We start from the raw sequence: 22315 nt of genomic DNA on the forward strand, positions 1-22315 counted from the left end.
GTAGAACCTGCATAATATGTGGCATATATTAGCAACAACTTTGTATGCCTTCTCAGAGTGGGGTCATCAAAAATATTTAACAGTAAAACCTTGGGGTCTAACTCGAGGGTTGACTCTGCTACTTGATTGAGATCATCCAGGACCTGCTCCTAAAATCACTGTAGAGGACAGGACCAGACCATATGAATAAAGGATGCCTCCAACATCCCACAACATGGACACAACAAGGGAATGTCAGGATACATCACTGGGATTGATTTACTAAAACTGTATGAGTGCTAAATCTGGTGCAGCTGTGCATGGTAGCCAATCATCTTCTACCCAAGGATAATTTGCCACAGATTTGTGGAAGTGTTGAACTGTAAGTCTGTTAACTTGCTGCACATTTTCACTGGTAGGTTTTACACTTGCAGAGCACTTGAAGCACAAGTTCTATTTGGCGCTTTTCCCATTTGTAACAAATTTGCATGGCAAGTCTCTAGCAAGAGCAAAGTTGAGGTGGTGAGTCTACAGCAAGAGCTATGCAAGTTCACAGCACATAAATTCAGCCACGGTGACTCCTATGGTGGGATGACTATTGAACAACATTGAACTGAAGCAGCCTTGCAGAATGTTTGCAAAGAAATTTGATCTGGGGTCATGCAATGCGGACTTGCTGCAATTGTGCAACAAACTTGTGAAGCCTGACAAGTCTAGCAATAGCCTAGCAAGTCATTTTCAAAACTTTCAGCTCAATTGCTTGGTTTTTGGGTAACTTCAGCTTTTTCAATTAAGCTTAAAATAAAATAAAAAACTGAAAGCTGATTGGTTTCTATGTAAAGCTCCACAGATTTTGCACTCTCTAGCTTTAGTAAACCAACCAAACCACAAAAGTGCTATTGAAGTTTTTTGCAGTATACCACTTTTACAAGTATTCCTTGCTGTATTTTGTATTTGCTAATTTGTGGATAATTATTTTATATCGGCTAATTATGTAATATAAACAGATACAAAATAGCCTCTTTTAGTGTACAAACAAACCAATAAATAGTTATGGGAAGAATAGCATGATACTTTGTCACTGTAACAATTGTGGAGGTTTATCCTTCCAATTTGTACAAAGTCATACAGAGGAATTGTATACTGCAACTACCAATCAACTACTTAAAGTGTAACTAAAATTTTAGTTTAGGGTCAAGTGTGAAGATATTAAAACCCCTGTTATTTTTGTATTGCTGTCTGTATCCCTGCTGAGAGGATTCATCTTCTCTACTTTGCAAGGACAGAGATTTCTGGGGAAAAAATAAAATAAAGATGTCATCTGAACTAGAGGTGAGGGGAAATCTTCCAATGGAGCATCTGTCCTTGGTGACAATTGTTTTAGAGAGGATTTTTCCTTACTACAAAGATATTTCTTCTTACTTCCTGTAGTGTATCCGGGTCTAGAAGTGAAGAGAGATAGCAGTTAATACAAATACACCACCAATATAAAACGTTTAAGGGTCAACACAAAAAATAGTTTGTACAGATTCATTAACAGATATATCATGACTGTCACATGACTGATGGAGTAACTGCTTTGTTCCCCCTAGCATCAAAGGAGCTGAGTGTGTGTGTGTGTGTGGGGGGGGGGGGGGGCACTGGCAAGTTATCTGCAGGTCTGGGGGCCCATTGCACAGAGCCAGATAGCAAGCAATTGAGCTGCAAGTTTGAAAATGACACTAACCTGATGGACCAATGGAATTTGCATATGTGTATGTGAGTATATATATATATTTTTTTTTTTTGCCATGTCTGTTTCAAACCAGCTACGACTAAGGGTATTGCCGAAACGCGTTTATTGTTTTACTGTCACTCTGATGCACCAATAAACGACACTTCAAGGAATACAGTGTTGCCAGCTGTTCTTACTACTTTCCTCCTTTCCCTGAAGGTCCGCTCGATAGTGGGGCCTCATTGTGTGCACTAAGATTTACCCCAGGGATCTTGAGTTAAAACTTACCGAGTCCAATCTGTAAAATTTTCTTTTGGAAGAGGTCCAAATCTCATGTTTGTGCTATAACAAATCACGGTCCCCCTTTAAATCACAGCCCCCCCTGTACATCAGTGTTTTTAGCCTACCCTTCACACCATAGCCCCTTTACATCACAGCCCCCTCTGTACATCAGTATCCTCAGCCTTCTTTCACATCACAACCCCCCTTAACATCACAGTTCCCCCTTTACATCAGTGTCCATAGTCCTCCTTTACATCACAGTCCCCCCTAAAAGCAGTCTTACAGTGTCCTCAGTTCCCCTTCACATCACAGCCCCCCTTTACATTGCAGCGCACTTTACATCACAGTGCCCCTTTATACCACAATGCTCCTTTATAACACAGTGCCCCTCTATGTCACAGTGCCTGTTTACGTCACAGTGCCCCTTACATTACACTGCCCCTCCATATCAGAGTGCCCCTTCCAATGTAAGCCTCCCTTGTACTCTCCTACCTTTGGCAGGGTGGAGACACTTGTTAGCTGTGTGATCTGTCCCGAGTCTCCTGCCTGGTCGCCGCTGCCATCCTCACAGCAGGTGGGGGTGGTTGGAGCTGCAGATCTGGACTGAGTGTAGGAGCTGCCCAACTCACTGGTACAAGCAGGTGATTATCTGCTTGTTCGTTTGAAAAGACTGCCACTCTCTGTCACCTCTCTCACCTCCCGTCCCCACCTGCTGTGAGGATGACTTTTCACATAAGCGGGATTTAGCAAAAATATTCAAAATGGAAAAAAAAAATGTAAAACAACCCTTCACATTCTGTAACCCTAACCTTAACCCTAGCGGCAACCCTAACCTTCTAACAGTAACCCTGACCCTAACAATAATTTAACATTAACCCTAGGCCTGTGTTTACAAGGTGATATAATTGCCATGACATGACTGCTAACTAAAGGGGAAGTCTTTTTTCCTACGTTCACTGAGCACTACTGCATTATAAAATTTAAGGCCAAGTTCAATTATATTTGAGTGAATGTCCATCGCTGTTTTTGTGGTGAAATCATCCACTAATTTACAGCAATAAAGATTCTTCTAGCTACATAATACATTTCTCAAAATAGTAAACTGGTTAACAATTGTAAATATTGGTTAGGTACTTTATTATTATTATCATACAGGTTTTATATAGCGCCAACAGTTTGCACAGCGCGTTACAACATGAGGGCAGACAGTGACTTTCTCATACACACTTAAATGAAATGAGCATGGCCCTCTGATTTCTCCTGTATCAAATTGTATTGTAACTGTACTAACACCTAAAATAAATACCTTAAAGCTAGCTGGACCAAATATTAAAAATGTTTATTATTATGAAGGAGTTGGTGGTTGTTTTTTTTTTTTATAGGTGGAAAACCTTTTTATTCACTCCAGGCTAAATGATGATTGAATGGTATTGATTTCTCCATATTGTCACTTTTGGCCCTTGATAATAAACAACATGAAAAAATATAAGCAAAATCCAATGAATGAAATAATTAAAACTATTGTTACTCAATATTATTGATGTATAATGCACAGCAACATTGATTTATCCCTGAACAGATATCATACTGTGAAGGGAAAGTAATGCTATCTAAGCCCTTGTACACGCGGTCAGAGATTCCGTCGGAATGTGTCCAATCGGAGCGTTTTGACGGATATTCCGACTGTGTGTGGTATGCATCGGACTGTTTCCGTCGGAATATCCGTCGGACCAAATTTTCCAACTTGCCGGAAATATTTTCCGACAAACTGCTCCGATCGGACATACTCCGATCATGTGTAGAGAATTCCGATGGGACAAAGTGCCACGCATGCTCAGATCAAATTCCTACATCAAAGCTATTGGCTACTAGCCTGAACGTAGTCCCATCGTAACGAAATTACGTCATCACGTTCTGAAAGATCGGATTTTCCGACAACTTTGTCCGACCGTGTGTATGCAACAGTTTCGGACAAGATCCATCGGACAAAATCCGACAGATTTGGTTGTCGGAATGTCCTACCATGTGTACAAGGGCTAAGGCTGATTGTACTTTCTCTGAAAATACTTGCATGATGAAAAACAGTATAAGGTGTACAATCATTTATGTTATGCACCAGTGCAACATCGGCTTTTCTTTAACATGGGGACCTTTCTCTCAGTCAGTGTTGATGGGGTAAGTACATACTCAATAAATATATATCCCTTAGGCTCCATGTACATTGGAGCTCATAAACTGCAGTTTATTGGAGTTTGGGCGTTTTTTTTAAAAGCCCATAAACTCCACTCTGTGTTAGCCTATGTGTCCATGCACACATGGATGTTTTTTAGCTTTAATGAGCAGTGGAGTTTATGGACTTTTTTCTGAACGCCAGAAATTTGCGTTCAAAGTGCAGTTTTTCACCGGCAAAAAAACGACAAACGCCGATAAACGTGCATAAACGCTCATAAACACGCGTTAATTAGTGTTCGGCGTTCTATTTTTTCAATACATCGTGGGAGTTTGGAATGCACTGTGGGATTTTTGGAGTGTCCTCTGTGTATTTTTATTAACAACACCCATAAACGCTACCGCTCATAAACGCTAGTACAAAACGCTGTTAAAAGCAGGTTTTTCAACCAGCGTTTTCTGACAGCAATCTGGCGTCCAGAAAAAGCTTTTTTGAGCTTCAGTGTGCATGGAGCCTAAATTTGTACTTCATTGCAGAAATGTGCTGTATTAACTAGAAACAAATATGTTAATATGAGGAATCAAGGATTGTCGAAGTGATGTCTAAAGCCCCATACGTATATGTAACGGCAAGAGGTGAATTGATGCTGGTTTCTGGGAAATCTATTGTTGCTAACGGGGTCTATTGTTGCTGGAGTGGCTCTATTGTTACTGCGTGGTATTTTGTTGCTTGGGGTCTATTGTTGCAGGGGATCTATTGTTGCTGAAGGAATCTGGTGTTGATGGAGTGGATTACTGTTGGTGGGTGCATTTTGTTTTGTTACCCACGATCTATTGTTGCAGCAGGGGGGGGATATTGTTTTTGTGGGATCTATTGTTGCTGGGAGAATCTAATGTTACTAGGGGATCTGTTGTTGTTGGGGGGGGGGGGGGTATTGCTACTAGGTGCAGGGGATCTATTTTACTCCTTTCCTATTAACAATAACACATTCCATACAAATGATTTAGCACCACAAAATGACACTTGGTTTTGTACAATGGACAGTACTGGGAGGTGGGAAGGAGACAAAGAAAAGGGGTGATTCAGGAACAGGGAGTACCTGCACCTATTTTCTGAGAAAAAAAAAGCCCTGTTTTATTGTAAAGGTGAACTTGGATGGGGTAGCGGGAGCATGGGATACCTCTGAACTGATGGCACACTTTAAGGACTCTTCTCTATCTTGCTGAGCTGCACAAAAATGTCCCACAGAATCTCCAATGTTCACAGGTGACTAGGACTTTTTGCAAAAAAAGACCAAAATCTGCACACAGTCACTAACTTCCAGCACCGGGTCATTTACTCACACAGCCAAAGAATCATCAGTTGCCTCCTCCTGATACCCCCCGGGCACTCTGCAGTGAGCTTTTCAGACCCAAATGATCTCCGGACTAGACTTTTCAAATATTCCCCACAGCTGAGGCTCCAGCTGGGAACTTGATGTCTTCTAGATGGTCCCTCTAGTAATCCTGCCCAAGGGGCAGAGTACTTAACAGGGGTCTCCTACAGCAGGACTGGACCTAGGACCTCTGCCCTGCTTCCTCAGGCTGAAGGCTCTTTATGGGCCATCCAACCACCTACTGAGCACACCTCTCCAGGGATTGGCTGAATTCCCATAAATATTCTGTCTGCTTTCTCTGGTCTTCCTCCCACTATAGTACTAGAATCCTCTAGAATACAGGAGAAATCAATCAGAGCAGCAGTTTGTGAGGCACTGAACAAACCTGAACAATCAACCCCTGTTTTACTGATTACAGAGGAGCTATACATGTGTGTGTGTGTGTGTGTGTGTACATAAACATTTATTTATATATGCATATGACTGAAGTATTGTACCAGTCTTTGCAAATCATTGTTAATATAGTCCTGGGTTTTCATTTTTGTACTATGCTAGCTAGGGCTAAATATTTTTTTTCTTCAAGTGTATCCCTATTTTGAACAGTATGTTTTGACTTTTACAAGAATGTGTAATACTTATTCCTCATCTTGGCTAATTGTAATGTGTGTCCTAGTCCTGTGTGATGAGTCCTAGCACATGGGTTGAACTTGATGGACCTGTGTCTTTTTTCAACCTCACCTACTATGTAACTATGTAACTATGTGTGCTGTGTTCCATATTTTTCTATTGTTTTCCTTTTCTGGGGATGCTTACTTCATATTTTATTATTGATTGTGTTGATAGCTTTCTGTTCTATTTTCCATATATGAGATAAGTATGCCAACTTACCACTGATTTACTTAGGTTATTGGACCTGAGAATTGCAAAGGTCTTGCCACCAAAGTGCCCAAAAGATATATCAACTCAGTGAATGATTCGAATTATAAAAAATACATACAAATCAAATTAAATGCAAATATCCCAGTTTTTATTTGTATTTTGTTTATTACAGCTAAAGTGGAAACGCCTTCTGCTCAGAATATTCCATGAAAACTTTTCAGAGGATGAGGAAGTTATTGTGTTGGCCACAGATTATATGCAGAAGGTATCTGATATGATACGGGCTACACCAGCAAGGTAAGCTGTGTGTTGTTGTATTGTCTAGAGTAAGGAATGGTTTGGGTTATTTTTTGCTGTCTGTATCATGCAGGGGATATTTCCTTTAACTTTCCTGCTATGTAGACACAACAGAAAGTGAGATAAAATCTCCCCAAAATGAGAGTAATATCCATCTTAGACAGAATTTTTGACCCCATTGGTATATTTCCCTAATCTTTGGTCTCATTATATCTCTAAGATTTTAGCTTTTCCATGGCACTTTAGCTGTCCAGGATGACGGCTACAGCGTGGACCTACTTTGCCAGGAGGGCGTGGCATGCCCTGTGATAAGCAAGTCTATGAGACTCGGCTGATCACAGATCGGAGTAAGGGATCCATCTCAACCCCTTACCACGTGATCAGCTGTCAGCCAATGGCAGCTGATCATGTGATGTAAACAGAGCCGGTAATTTTTTCTCCTTGCGCTGATAGCGTATACTTGATGATGGCGAGGAACCACCCACAGACCAGAACTTTGGGGAGAAGATGGTAGTGCCGTGAGGGGGCAGAAGGTTGAAGATAAGTTATCTCTGTTCTTCTATACCATAGATATAACAAGTAGTTAACCCTTGCAATGTGGGGAGGCCCTAGTACAATGGTAGATTTTTTCTAATTCCTGGAGTTGGGCTTTAAGTCAGTCCATCTAAATAATCTTGCTAATCGTGTTTTTTGATGTTTTATATTATAGAACTTATTTTGCATTAATGTGGATGTCCCGCTGTTATTATTGTGTTGCCGATGTGCAGTTATAGTACCAGTATTCTTGTGTTTTCTTTAACGACCATCGAGGGACGCAAGACTATTATAATTTTTTTAGACATTCAGAGTTTCACTGCCACCTACAGGAGACTGTGACAGTGACAAGCAAAAAGTTAAACCATTTCTTGGAGACCTAGGAGTTGGATACAGTTTCTACAGCTTTGCTGAAAGTCTAGCAACACATTTTTTGCAAGCCTTTTATTCTTACTTTAATCTAGATATTCTATACACTGCAGATATTTTTTTATTCAGTAACTGCAATAAAAAATGCTGCTTTAGTCTCTACACACACAGCAGCTATCCTGATCAGCATATCTTTAGCAATAGTTTTGAAGCTCATACCTGGACCCTGCTGTAACTGAACCCTGCATTATGGCACTTACCAGACCTTTGTTTGCTCTATTAGCTGCGAAAAGTCCCAATACCTATTGTTGGGTTCTAAACAGGGTGGGAATTATCCCTTTCTCCCATCTATTCTTTTAATGGGTGGATTTGCTTGGCTACTGGTTCTAAGGAGCAGACGGTTTCCAGAATGGACAAGGGATCCCTCTGTTGATCTTATATTCTAACCTCTGCTGGACATCATTTTCAAGTTTCAAGCTCTTTACCTCCTTTATCTCAAGCGAGAAGGGGGACATTCCCTACACTGGACAATGTTGGGTGTGTTATTCGTGACCACACTGTTTTTATCCCTGGAGTCAGGGTTTTGGCTCAAAGATGATTGCATCTTGGGTTTCCCACTTTGAAGAGTGAGTTTTCTGCTCAATGGTGCGTCTCCTTTTTCCTTGCAAGGAAGTATCCATCACTAGTAAGTCATGTTTTTTTCCTGGAGGGTCAGCAGCCAGGCTTTACTGCAGTATTCCCCTAAATGAGATGTGTGTGTAAGTCTGGAGGCATTTGTGGGACTTATCCTTCGGGAAGATAAACCAGTAACTTAGTCCAAAATCTGTTATAATCTTTAAAAAATATTGGGAAACATTAACTTATCTTAATATTTCACACTTTCTTTTTTAGAAAAAGTCTAGGAACCCACTTTTTCTATTTGAGGACAAATTCTTGGGCAATATTTAAAGGGTAACTCCACTTTCTTGGGGAAAAACATATCAAATAAAGAAAAAGTATATAGCGTGTACAATTGCCATACAAGTCATTTTGTAAGCAAATTAATTAATTATTAATTATTAAAAATTACCTTTCCTTTTCAATCTGCAGCCGTTGTAATTTTCTGTAAATGCAAAGCAATATGGCTACATGGAGTTGTTCTGTGCATAGAATGTGTACTGACCACTCCCCAGAAACATAATTCCTTACTTGTGTGATTGGCTCACCAATTTTTCCCAGAAGTCTATGCCGCGTACACACGACTGGACTTCCTGGCAGACTAGGTCCGATGGAATCAGTCCGACGGACAATCCGATCGCATGTGGGCTAATCCGATCATTTTTCACATAAAAAATCAGACGGACCTAGAAATACAACATGTTTCAAATATGTCTGATGGATTAAATTCCTATCTTGAAAACTGTTCATCTGTATGCTGGTCCAATGGACCAAATACAACGCAATGGCAGCTATTGGATACTGGCTATTGAACTTTCTTTTTTAGTCCCGTCTTACGTCATCACGTTCAAAATGAATGGAGTTTCGATTGGACTTAGTCCGTTTGTGTGTGGGCAAGTCCGTTCGTTCAGAAGGTACGTCGGAACGCCGCCGAAAATCTGTCGGGAAGACCGTCGGACCTAGTCTGCCAAAAAGTCTGGTCGTGTGTACGCAGCATAAGGTACAAGTTAGATTTCAGGCATCCCCTGCAACAAAAAAAACAGTTTTGATGAGATATGTCCAATAGAAACTTGTCTAAAAAAGAATGCAGGCCCACCAACTACTTCATTAGAACCCTGCAGCTGACTGATAATTATGGAACTACTCCCATTAGACCCACTCAGTACAGAGGCACAGACAAACACACAGGAATTTCTTCAGAATAACAAAAGGTAGGAATCTGCAACAAAAGTTGTTATAATCCTTGCAATGTACATAGATCACCCAGGGGGGAATGTTTTTTTTTTTCAACAAAAGTGGAGTTACGCTTTAACAAATAATTTATTAACTTACTGTAAATTCTTATACAATGTCTAGCTGGCATCAGATTTTTATGATACACAGCCTACATTCAGTCCAAATCAGAAAATTCCACCAGTGCCCAGAATACAGATTCAACTATATAAAATGCATTTTGATTTAAAACCAAATAAAAACATTCCATATTTAGCACTGTTTAAATACTTGTAAATGGTCGACACTAAACATTACCACTAAACACTTCCTGAATGATGTCATTGTATCTTCTCTCGCTCAACGCATTTCATCACAATTGATTCCTCAGGAGTGAAGCATATGCCAACATTTATTTTAATTAGTTTACATTAATTTTAAACAGTTTTACGCTATGAAAGTCTGTTCTCTCCTTGTTTAACCCCACATGTGATCAAGTTACAAATGCTGTGAGGGGAACAGAGTAGAATATTGATTACAAACATTTTTTAATGTAATCACTTGTGTAATCACTCTTTGAGCTGGTAAGTGTTTATGCTTTAGGTGAGTTGGCGAGTGTTCATTCCTTCACATAGATTTCTTTTCATATAATCTGCAGCCTGAACAAAACAGATCTAACAGATTCCCCCATCCATGCTATACAGTGTGGTTGAACAAATCACCTGCTGTAGCTATTGTATTTTGATTGCCAATTCTAACAGCTGCCAGTAATGGCTAAAAGCAATAAGATGCATCTGCTGCTCGGCCAACAATCTTCTGCCTGTCTTTTTCGATTTTTCAATCAAAAGATATCAAGTGGGAGGGTGCTAAAGCAAAATGTAATCAGTGTGTGGTCAGCTTTAGGGGAGCATTCCCATTATGGGTGACATTTTCTGATTTAAACTGTTGGGCTCTTATATTTGATTCCATTTATTGCTTTTTAGCAATAATAATTTAACAGTGTTTGTATGCTATTACAACATGTTTTTTTTTTATTTGCATGTCCTTTTGTCTTACATATTTATAGAGCACTTAGACGGCTTTCATACTGAGCCGCGGGGGGCATTATTTTTAGCGTCGCTTTACCGTCATTTTAGCGGTGCTAAAAAGGGGTTAAATCCTCCCACAAAACGCTGCAGGAGCGGTGTTTTACCAGCGATTTCGCAGCGCTGCCCCATTGAGTTCAATGGAGGGCAACAGTGGAGGAGCGGAGAGTTCACCGCTCCTTGACCACTCCAAAGAAGCTGCTGGCCGGACTTTTTGTGACTCCCTGCCAGCACACCGCTCCAGTGTGAAAGCCTGGAGCGAAAGGAGCTGCTTTTTTCAGATGCTATACTGGCGCTATGTTTGTCAATTGAAGCTTCTCTGTGAGTGTGAATCATTTGAATTATGGAGGCATTTGTGTATATTTACTCGGAAAAGGAGTAAAGGCTGTTCACCCTACAAAGCAATAGTTCACTTTGCAAAGTAAATGTTAATAAATAACGTAAACCTGTAATAACGTTGAATGTCCAAGTAATTTAAAAAAAATGTTTTTTTAAAAACACATTTGTATATTCAAAGTGAATACAGCTTCACCCTGTCTACTAAGCGTTGTTTAGCCTAGGTTCACATTGGTACGATTTGGTATGCGATGTGACAAGTCAAATCGCATGCCAAATTGGCAGCTATTGCCGGTAATGGCACCATCGCTGGCTTCAGGTGGCGTGCCTGGGAGGAATCCCTAGCTTAGGCAAAGTCCGCGGGGGATGGGTACTCAAGTGTGGCCCTGTCCCATCCTCCATCATCCATATGCTGCACTGATTCACAAAAATAGCTCCTGTACTACATTTGGTGACTTCGGGAAGCGATTTATATAGACATCTGTGCATGAACCTGCACAGATGTCTGTCAAATTGCCCCCCCCCCGAAGTCAGACTGCATTGCCAGGTTATTACTCCTGTTTGTAAAGAAACCACATAGTCTTGAAATCTTTATACTGTAAGTTACTAAAAGTATTCACAATCTTATCTATTAAAATATGAGTCTTTTGTGGGTGGTAGTTCTTTTTATAATTTAGGTCTCTTTGACATAGGTGGCCAACGGGGCTGTAAAAAACAGGCGGCTGCAGTTTTACAGCGCCCAATGGCTCACTTAAAGCCTACAATACAGCCTGCCACAGAAAATGTAACGCAGCATGTCAAGTTGACAGAGAACACCTATCAAACATGGCCATGCAAGCCAATGGGGTTAAATGATTGACTTGCAGTTGTGACACCACGCCCATCCAGTTCCAACAACTGAGAAAAAAAATAATCCCCCGCCCACCCCCCCCCACACACACACACACAGAAAACCTATATATACACTATCCTATATCCACAGTTGATCCAAAGGAAGACAAAAAAAATCCCAATAAAGCATGAGGAGGCAGCAGGATCACCCCCTGAATGCCTGACAGCAGCTGCTTAGCTGCACTCTGAGAAGCAATTTGCCGCAAATTGCTTACCAGAGAATGGGAAAGTGTGAGCATAGCCCAAGGACTCTTTCACATGAGTGGCTGGTGGGCAGTAAAAGGCAGAGGAGTCCCCCTCCACTTTCCTCCCCTTGACTGGCCACATATACAAAGAAATGCAGCTTCTCAGGGCTGTACCCAGGCCACAGCCATGATGCTTTGCAAAATGTCACATTCAGCAGGTGGTGCCACCACTGAACACAATCTATTCAAGGGAATAGGGCTGCAACACTACCGCCCTGCAGCACAGTAGCTTGAGGGTTGAAACAGGCCTTAAGGAGGCAACACATTGCCTCCTCACCACCTGTCAAACACCCTCTGAAAAGCAGTTCACTACAGATTGCTTTTCACAGGAGCAGCAGCAGTTCAGGTCCATGTGTGAACAAACTCTCATGCCCTGTACACACGACCAGTTTTCCCATCGGAAAAAACTCTAAGGCCGCGTACACACGCGGGGACTGTTCGCTCAACTTTGTCCGTCAAACAGTTTCAGCGGACAGTCCGCTCAAAATTAGCATGGACGGACTTGCCCACACAGGACGAACGAACAGTCCGCTGAAACCGTGCGCGATGACGTGAACGGCACGTACGACAGGACTAGAAAACGACGTCCTATACACTGCAATGCAAACTTCGGCGTGTAAATCCTTTCTGAGCATGCGCGGAACTTAGTTTGACGAACAAGCCTACACACGAGGGGACTTTGTTTCAGCGGACAGTTTTTCGGAATTTCCGAAAAACTTTGTTCAGCAGACTGTCCGCTGAAACTGTCCGCTGAAAGCCCACACACGAGCGGACTGTCTGCCGAAACACTGTTCAGCGGACAAAGTTGAGCGAACAGTCCCCGCGTGTGTACGCGGCCTAAAGGTTTTTTCAACGGAGTTCCAACGGAATTCCGCTGAAACTGTCTTGCGTACACACGATCATACCAAAGTTCGACTGTCAAGAGCGCGGTGACGTACAGCACATATGACGGGACTAGAAAAAGGAAGTTCAATAGCCAGTAGCCAATAACTTCCGTCTCGTACTTGCTTCAGAGCATGCACCGTTTTTGGTCTATCGGAACAGCATATAGACGAGGGGTTTTCCCGATACGCATTGGTTCCGTTGGAAATATTTAGAACATGTTCTCTTTCTAGGTCCGTCAGAATTTTCGACGTAAAAAGTCAGATGAGGCCCACACGATCAGAATATACAATGAAAAGCTCCCGTTTGACTTTTTCTGTCGGACATTCCGCTTATGTGTACGAAGCATAAGGCTAGGTTCACACCTATGCAGTTGATACAGCCCATGTTTTGGTGGGCACAGCTCTATTCACTTGAGTGGGCTGCTGTATCTATAGGAAACACAGGAAAAAGGTCCCTGCACCCCCAAAGAAATCGCAATGGTACTTTTGTGCCATGCATTTTCCCACACTCGCAAATGCATTTATGCGTTTGATGCGTAGGGGTGCCATTAAGAATGAATGGCACCCCCACGTGTCTGTAAAAGATCAGCAGCGCTTTTTGGCTGATGGGATCAGGTGCGATTGCCATACCTAGCCACCCTCACAGGTGTGAACCGAGATGTTGTGGACCTAAACCATGCAAGAGGAACGAGACGTACCTGTTTACTCATTGATAGAAAGAAAAAGAGCGATTGAACAGGCAGCAGTTCACATATAGGAAGACGTTTTATTAAATCTTTTAGTGTCTGGAATACATTTACAGCTGCAAAATGAAATTTGGAAGGCGCAGTGCTAACCCGCAGAGCAGTGTCAAGAGCTCCAATTCTCCTCAATTTCTGCTGCAGAGTGACAGACTTAATGAGAAAGTGACAAATGGCGAGTTGTAAGAGTGGACTATGCTGTAATGACAGCACACTGCATGTTAAAGAATTTCTACATTGTTTCAGTTTCCATACAACACTGCGATCATGATTGAATCGCTCTGCTATTTCTCTGATGCAGGCTCCAGTATTTCCTGTGTCTATTTTCTATTGAAACTTCTGCACATTACTCATCTATTGCGGCTGTCAAATTATGATATTCATTTTAAAATAGGAATACATACGGTAGTTCATTTACCCAGCAACAACCAATCGGTTAACTGGAATCCTATCAACCAGTGGTCGCTTGGCAAACTACTACATCCAGCATGTCTACCCACTGCTAATTCTACATTCACATACTCTGATGCAGAACTATCACGCAGGGTTTGAAAATGTAAGACTTATCCTGCAGCCAAAACCCAGGTAGAGCAATATCCCTTTTATACCCTTTGGGGCTTTATCCTGCTGGCAGACAAATTTATAGCAATGCAAAGCGATAAAGATGGAGGCAAATACGGAGTGGTATGATTTCTATTCCTACCGGGAGACAGCTGTTTATAGCTCCTATTTGATGTAAACATATGTTCCGGCATTTTCAAGGTAAAAGACAAAGTATCAAAGTAACTTATGGTGTAATGAAAAATAACTAAAAGCCTTTCAATTCATTTGACCAAGAGATATACTTTTTAAATTGAAAATCAATGCCAGTGGCAGCTAAGGACCAAGTACCTTGTCTGCTTCATTAATTCATGATTTTGTTGCAGAAAAGAATTTAATTTATTACATGTGTGTTTAAACTCTGTCACAACTCCGTTTCATATTACAGCAGCTGGAAATTTGTGCCAGATACACTATATTACCAAAAGTATCGGGACGCCTGCCTTTACACGCACATGAACTTTAAAGAGGAAGTACTTCCTCTTTGATTCCCTGCAAAGGTAAAGCATAATGGACTACTATGCATCGCATAGTAGCCCATTATGTGTCACTTACCTGACACAGGATACAGCGAAGTCACCGATGTCCCCTGTAGTCCGCGGCATCCATCTTCTCGGTGGGTCTCGCTGCTCCGCCGCTGTCATTTGGCAAAGCCGCGATGACGTCACTCCCGTGCATGCGGACGGGAGCCGAGACGCATGGCATTGTGCGGAATCTTCGTTATCGAGGATGTCACGCTCCGTGCGCCTGCGCACCGTTGTCTACGGCGCATGCGCCGTAGACAGCGGTGCCCGTCTTCGGGGCAAATATCTCCTGAACCATATAGGTTTGGGAGATATTTCTTGGACCTACAGGTAAGGCCGCGTACACACGCGGGGACTGTTCGCTCAACTTTGTCCGCTGAACAGTGTTTCGGCGGACAGTCCGCTCGTGTGTGGGCTTTCAGCGGACAGTTTCAGTGGACAGTCTGACGAACAAAGTTTTTCGGAAATTCCGAAAAACTGTCCGCTGAAACTTGGTTTGAGCGGACAGTCCGCCCGTGTGTAGGCTTGTTCGTCAAACTAAGTCTCGCGCATGCTCAGAAAGAATTTACACGCCGAAGGTTGCATTGCAGTGTATAGGATGTCGTTTTCTAGTCCCGTCGTACGTGCCGTTCACGTCATCGCGCACGGTTTCAGCAGACTGTTCGTTCGTCGTGTGTGGGCAAGTCCGTCCATGCTAATTTTGAGCGGACTGTCCGCTGAAACTGTTTGACGGAGAAAGTTGAGCGAACAGTCCCCGCGTGTGTACGCGGCCTTAGCCTTAATCTAGGCTTACCTGTAGGTCAAAGTGGTTTGTAAGGGTTTACAACCACTTTAATGACATCCCAGTCTTAGTCCGTAAGGTTCAATATTGAGTTGGCCCACCCTTTGCAGCGATAACAGCTTCAATTCCTCCAGGGAGGTTGTCCACAAGGTTCCTATGGGAATGTTTAACCATTCTTCCAGAAGCACATTTATGAGGTCAGGCACTGATGTGGACAAGAAGGCCTGGCAAGCAGTCTCCACTTTAATTAATTCCAAAGATATTCTATCAGGTAGAGGACAGGACTATGTGCAGGCCAGTCAAGTTTCTACACCCCAAACTTGCTTTGTGCACTGGTGTGCAGCCATGTTGGTACAGAAAAGGGCAATCCCCAAACTGTTCCCACAAAATTTGGAGCATGAAATTGTCCTAAATGTCTTAGTATGCTGATGCCTTAAAGAGGTTATTAACCCGATAAAAAAATTAAAAACTGACAAAGGAGATGTATACTAGCTCATTATGAAACACTTACATTACAACAAAGCCTTGCAGTGGCGCCTGCACACCGCTGAGACAGCTAACATCTTCCCTGGAGTTTCTTCCGGGTTTGCGGGCTCCGGTGCTGTGATTGGCCGGAGCCACTATGAATTCACTCCCGTACATGCGCGTTGGAGCTGTGGGTCACGCACCCACACCATAATCCCCCTCCACCAAATGATTTGGACCAGTGCACAAAGCAAGATCCATAAAGATGTGGATGAGCAAGTTTTGGGTGGAGGAACTTGACTGGCACAAACAGAGTCCTGACGTCAACACGATAGAACATCTTTGGGATGAATTAGAGCCGAGACTGCGAGCCAGGCCTTCTCATCCACATCATAACCTCACAAATGCGCTTTTGGGAAAATGGTCAAATATTTCCATAGACACACTCCTAAACCTTGTGGACAGCCTTCCCAGAAGAGTTGAAGCTATTATAGCTGCAAAGGGTGGATCAACTCAATATTGAACCCCACGGGCTCACACTGGAATGCCATTAAAGTTTGTGTGCGCATAAAGGCAGGCATTCCAAAACTTTCGGTAATATAGTGTATCTACTAAAGAAGACTACAGTGTCAGCTTGAGTTTATATAGTCTCTCAGAGGGAATGTAAACATCCCTTGTGACAGTAATAGGCAGTGACAGGTACTCTTTATGGAGGGATCTGGAGTCTATAAGACCCCAAATCCCTTTTTTGAACTTAAAAGCATTCAAAACACCAAGTTTGGCTGTTTTGAATACTGGATTTTTTTTAAGTTTGGCACCTTTAAGTCTTCTGTAAACCGCAAGTGATGTCGTGACATTGCTTCTGGGTTACTAGAACCGAAACCCAATCGAAGCTGGCTGTTTGTTCGGGCTTCCGGGGGGGCGGGGGGGACAGGAGAGCCCAGGAAAACCACGGAAGGTGGAGGGGGAGGATGTCCCCTCCTGCTGCTTGGCATAACAGCCAAGCAGCTTCTTAGCCGCATCAGTTTTTATCCCAAGAACGTCAACCAGGGTTAAAATGTCCACGGGCCAGTTGCACGTGAATTTATCACGTGCACTGGCAGGCCGCACATTTAGCAGGTTGCCAGCCCCTGTAGCAGCAGATAGTTGAACAGATTGGGGTAGGGACTTCCAGAGGATAGGAGAAGCTCTCGAGAAGTCAAGAGCTGGAGGCAAGGATGCAATTAGTTGACATGAGAGCTAGAGAGCAGGAGGTTTTGGGAGGAACTTATGGTCTTTGTATACCTGTATCTATATGATTAGTGGACTCAGTGATTAAACTCATTATCAGAATTCAGCCTGGAAGTACAAATGCTAGCACTTTAGGTCAGTCATACATGTCTGTATTAGCCAGTTCCTCCAACCTGACATGTTTCAGAAATAGAGGGTTGGATGAAGATGTTTTGGCAGGCCTACAGGAAGAACAGAACAGGAAAGCCCCCGGAGTGCTGTTCATATTCTAAACACCAGATACACAATAAAATATGTATTATAAAAAATATTAGTTTAAAGGAAAAGTTCACATTTAAAAAATAATAAATGCACATATTTGGGCAGAGCAAAAAATGTGCATGTATTATTTTTTACTGCAGAAGCCTGGAAAGCATTGCACTTACGATAAGTAGATCACAGGTGCAATGTGGGTCCTGAAGACATGTCTTCCCGCTTTTAGCCCATACCTGTGTAGGCGGAGCCTGCTGTTTTTGAAAAGGGACAGCAAGTATGGGAGAAGAACTCCTGCCCGCTGTTTTGGGGATGGGAGAAGAAGAGGCAGGAGCATGTTACATGTTCCACTCAAAATACCAGTGGAATATGTCACATGTTAAAAGTACTGAAAGCAACTGAATTATGTGGTCATAGAGAAAAGTCATAAACAAGCGGTAAAACGTGGATGCATTCGTTTCCTTTTTTTGGCTTTTTTTGCCCACACAGCAGGATGACAGAGGCATGTAAACTGACCACAGTACATTGGATCCGCAGCCATGATTATCATGGTCAGTGCTCCTAAGGGGACACAGGAACAGGCAGGATCAACCAGGTATTTTGTATCACAGAATGGATTAAATGACACTGCAGAAGCACTGTGCTGTATATCGTGCTGTAAAGGAACAGTTTTTATTTTTTTTATTTAGGTTTAAAACTGCTTTAAGCAACATGGCTAGGTCACATCCCCCAGCCCAAGTATGTGATTGGACAGTGAAGGAGCAGAAACTGATAAAGTTATCACTTTGCTCTCTTCTCCAGTCAGTATGTTCCTATTATGTGCACAGTGCATGCATATCTGATTGATCCTAAGTACTGCTCTTCCCTAACCCTGGATGCTCCTGTACAGGGAATTGCAAAGGGCTAAAATATAGACAAATTCAGGTATTTAAACTCTAATAATATAACATTTACATTGATTGGAGAGAAGGTGGCAAAAATATTTAGCCATTGACTTCATGTGTTAAGTGCCAAGAAAAAGTATCAAAATTTTCCAAATTTTGTCATGTTACAACCAAAAACCTAAATGTATTTTATTGGGATTTTATGTGATAAACCAACACAAAAGGGCACATAATTGTGAAGTGGAAGGAAAATGAAAAATGGTTTTCTAAATTTTTTACAAATAAATGTGTGAAAAGTGTAGCGTGCATTTGAATTCAGCCCCCCTGAGTCAATACTTTGTAGAACCACCTTTCCCTTCAATAACAGCTGCAAGTCATTTTGGGTATGTCTCTACCAGCTTTGTACATATAGAGAGTGACATTTTTTGGACATTCTCCTATGCAAAATACTGTAGCTCAAGCTCTGTCAGAGTCTTGCCACAGATTCTCTTTTGGATTTAGGTCTGGACTTTGACTGGGCCATTCTAAAATATGAATATGCTTTGATCTAAACCATTTCATTGTAGCTCTGGCTGGATGTTTAAGGTCATTGTCCTGCTGGAAGGTGAACCTCTGCCCCAGTCTTGAGTCTTTTGTGGACTCTAACAGATTTTCTTTTATGATGGCCTTGTATTTGGCTCCATCTTCCCATCAACTTTGACCAGCTTCCCTGTCCCTGCTGAAGAAAAGCATCCCCACAGCATTATACTGCCCTCACCTTATTTTACGGTGGGGAATGTCATGTTCGTGGTGATGTGCAGTGTTAGTTTTCTACCACACATAGCATTTTGCTTTTAGGCCCAAAAAGTAACATTTTCATCTCATCTGACCAGAGCACCTTCCTCGACATGTTTGCTGTGTCCCCTACATGGCTTCTCACAAACTGCAAACCAGGCTTCTTATGGCTTTCTTTCAACAATGGCTTTCTTCTTGCCGCTCTTCCATAAAGGCCAGATTTGTGGAGTACACGACTAATAGCTGTCCTGTGGACAGATTCTCAAACCTGAACTGTGAATCTCTGAAGATCCTTCAGAGTTACCATGGGCCTCTTGGCTGCTTCTCTGATGAATGCTCTCCTTGCCCGGCCTGTCAGTTTAGGTGGACGGCCATGTCTTGGTAGGTTTGCAGTTGTGCCATACTCTTTCCATTTTCGGATGATGGATTGAACAGTGCTCTGTGAGATATTCAAAGCTTGGGATATTTTTTTTAAAACCTAACCCTGCTTTAAATTTATTCACAACTTTATCCCTGACCTGTCTGGTGTGTTTCTTGTCCTTTATGACACTGTTTGTTCACTAAGGTCCTCTAATGCCGAATACACACGACCTGAGTTTTCGACGGACTTAGTCCGGCGGAGTAGAATCTGTCAGACAATTCGATCTTGTGTGGGCTCCAGCTTACTTTTTCTTCCCAAAAGTCCGGCGGACCTAGAAATAAAACTCGCTTCAAATCTTTCTGATGGACTCAAGTCCGGTCGAAAAATCCGGTCGTCTGTGTGCTAGTCCGATGGACTAAAACCGACGCTAGGGCAGCTATTGGCTACTGGCTATGAACTTCCTTATTCTACGTCATCACGTTCAAATCCCTCTGACTTTTGGAGTGATCATGTGTGGCCAAGTCCATTTGTTTGAAAGTCCAGCAGACCTCAGCTGCAAAGTCTGTTGGATTTTCTGCCGGACCAAGTCCGTTGAAAAGTCCGGTCATGTGTACGCGGCATAACAAATCTCTGAGGGCTTCACAGAACAGCTGTATTTATATTGAGATTCAATTACACACAGGTGGACCCTATTTACTAATTTGTGACTTCTGAAGTCAATTGGTTCCACTAATTTTAGTTAGGTGTATCAGAGTAAAGGGGGCTGATTACAAATGCACACCACACTTATTAGATATTTGTAAAAAATTGGAAAACCATTTATCATTTTTCTTCCACTTCACAACTATGTGCCACTTTGTGCTGTTCGATCACATAAAATCCCAATAGAATACATTTAAGTTTTTGGTTGCAACATGACAAAATGTGGAAAATTTGAAGGGGTATGAATGAATCAAGGTACTGTATATATGTGCACAAGAGTGATGTAATTTGTACATTTGTGGCATTTTACAAATCATTATATGTGTTATAGAAAATTAGCTTTTCCTTAAAGTGCAAGAATAGACAAGAACCTTTGCAAGCATCATAATATCACTCTAATGCCGAGTACACACGAGCGGTTTTCCCGTCGGAATAAACTTTGAAGGTTTTTCTGACTGAGTTTCTGCCGGAGTTCTGCTGAAACTGTCTTGCGGACACACAATCACACCAAAGTCAAGTAGTCAAGAACGCGGTGACGTACAGCACGTACGACGGGACCAGGGGCGGACTGACAACTCATGGGGCCCCCGGGCAATAGAAGATTATGGGGCCCTCAGGCAATCAGAGATTATGGGGCCACACAGTAGACACACAGTATACAATCACACAGTATACAATCACACAGTATACACAGACATGTTTCTATTGGCTGAGAAGGTACTGAAGAGGTGGGGGAGCTATAATCTCAGGATTTTTAGACCAAAAGGATGTCGGTAAGGGACATTTCAGAGACAGATGTAAAAAAAAAAAAACACAAGTTTTTACATACTGTCCCTGGTTTTACTGAGGCTGGCAACCCTGATGGGGCCCCCTAGTGGCATGGGGCCCTCGGGCAGTGCCCGAGTGGCCCAATGGTCAGTTCGCCCCTAGACGGGACTAGAAAAATTAAGTTCAATAGCCAGTAGCCAATAGCCTCCGTCTCCTACTTGCTTCAGAGGATGCAACGTTTTTGGTCCGTCGGAACAACATACAGACGAGCGATTTTCCCGATAGGAATTGGTTCTGTCGGAAATATTTAAAACATGTTCTATTTCTAGGTCCATCAGAGTTTTTGAAAAAACAAGTCAGATGAGGCATACACACGATCGGAATATACGATGAAAAGATTCCGTCTGACTTTTTCTGTCAGACATTCGGCGGCATAAAGAGGTGTGTGCTACCTGGGCTCATCTTTGTGTTATCGGCAGTAATATTAAAGTTTGAGGTCTGGTACACTCAGTATCTCTTGTCAAAATCAATAAAAGACTATTCATTTACATTACCTATCAGAAGTGACATCTGACACCTTCACTGTGGCAATAACAGGGCAGTTATTGGTATCTGTCCGAGGGGAATTCAGGGGTAACTTAGAAAAAGAAAAGGCCGCAGGGTCACTCTGGACTTTTATATTGTTCCTTCAGAGGAGGTGAGAGTAATGTCAAATAGAAGAAGACTGAATTGTCTTTCTCAAATTCTTTCTTTGTTATTTGGTTTTACTATTAAACTTTCTTCTACCTTTTCTGCATGGCCTGTCTTACTTTTACAATTCTATTATCTTTTTGTTTCCTTTATTTAAGTATACTTTTATAACTTTTTTACTAGCAAGGATTTCATCTTACCTTATAAAACAGAATAGCCCTAGCTTTATTCTCCTGCACTTACTTCTATATCAGGCTTGTTGTTTGGCTTGCGCTATCTCATCTGAATTTCTTATTTCTCTGTCTTCCTCTGTATCCCCATTAATGCGCTCAGCATTCACCTTCTCTCTCTGACAACCTACATTTCTTGCTTTGACTTTCCAGCCCCCTCCTCAATCATTATTCTTCTCTGTTTCTTCTTCCTTCCCTATAATGTCATACAAAGCCCTGGGCAGACTCACAAGCTGACATGCCACAACCTCTCCCAGACTGGACTCTATGGTTGGGACATTAAGCTAATGGTCATTGATCTGGTGAGAGTTTAGTGTGTTCTGAATGTCAATGTGTTGTGTTTGCAAAGTGATTGCTTGAGCAGACCAGCATTGTGTTGTTCTCTGTACAGGGTTTGGATTCAAT

General features: G+C 42.2%; 1 protein-coding gene across 2 annotated transcripts in view; it reads left to right on the plus strand.

Annotated features, from left to right (window-relative positions):
- The window catches only part of ECEL1 (endothelin converting enzyme like 1), a 170321-nt gene that overhangs the window by 93334 nt on the left and 54672 nt on the right, over window positions 1-22315 (plus strand). For both annotated transcript variants that reach the window (XM_077487643.1, XM_077487642.1), the window contains exon 6: window positions 6572-6696. In XM_077487643.1, the coding sequence (XP_077343769.1) occupies window positions 6572-6696 (125 nt within the window). The remainder of the gene's footprint in view (window positions 1-6571; window positions 6697-22315) is intronic.

The sequence above is a fragment of the Lithobates pipiens genome, unplaced genomic scaffold (genome assembly GCF_037356315.1).
Source record: "Lithobates pipiens isolate NorthernLeopardFrog02 unplaced genomic scaffold, aLitPip1_a1.2 Scaffold_18, whole genome shotgun sequence".
Classification (NCBI taxonomy): domain Eukaryota; kingdom Metazoa; phylum Chordata; class Amphibia; order Anura; family Ranidae; genus Lithobates; species Lithobates pipiens.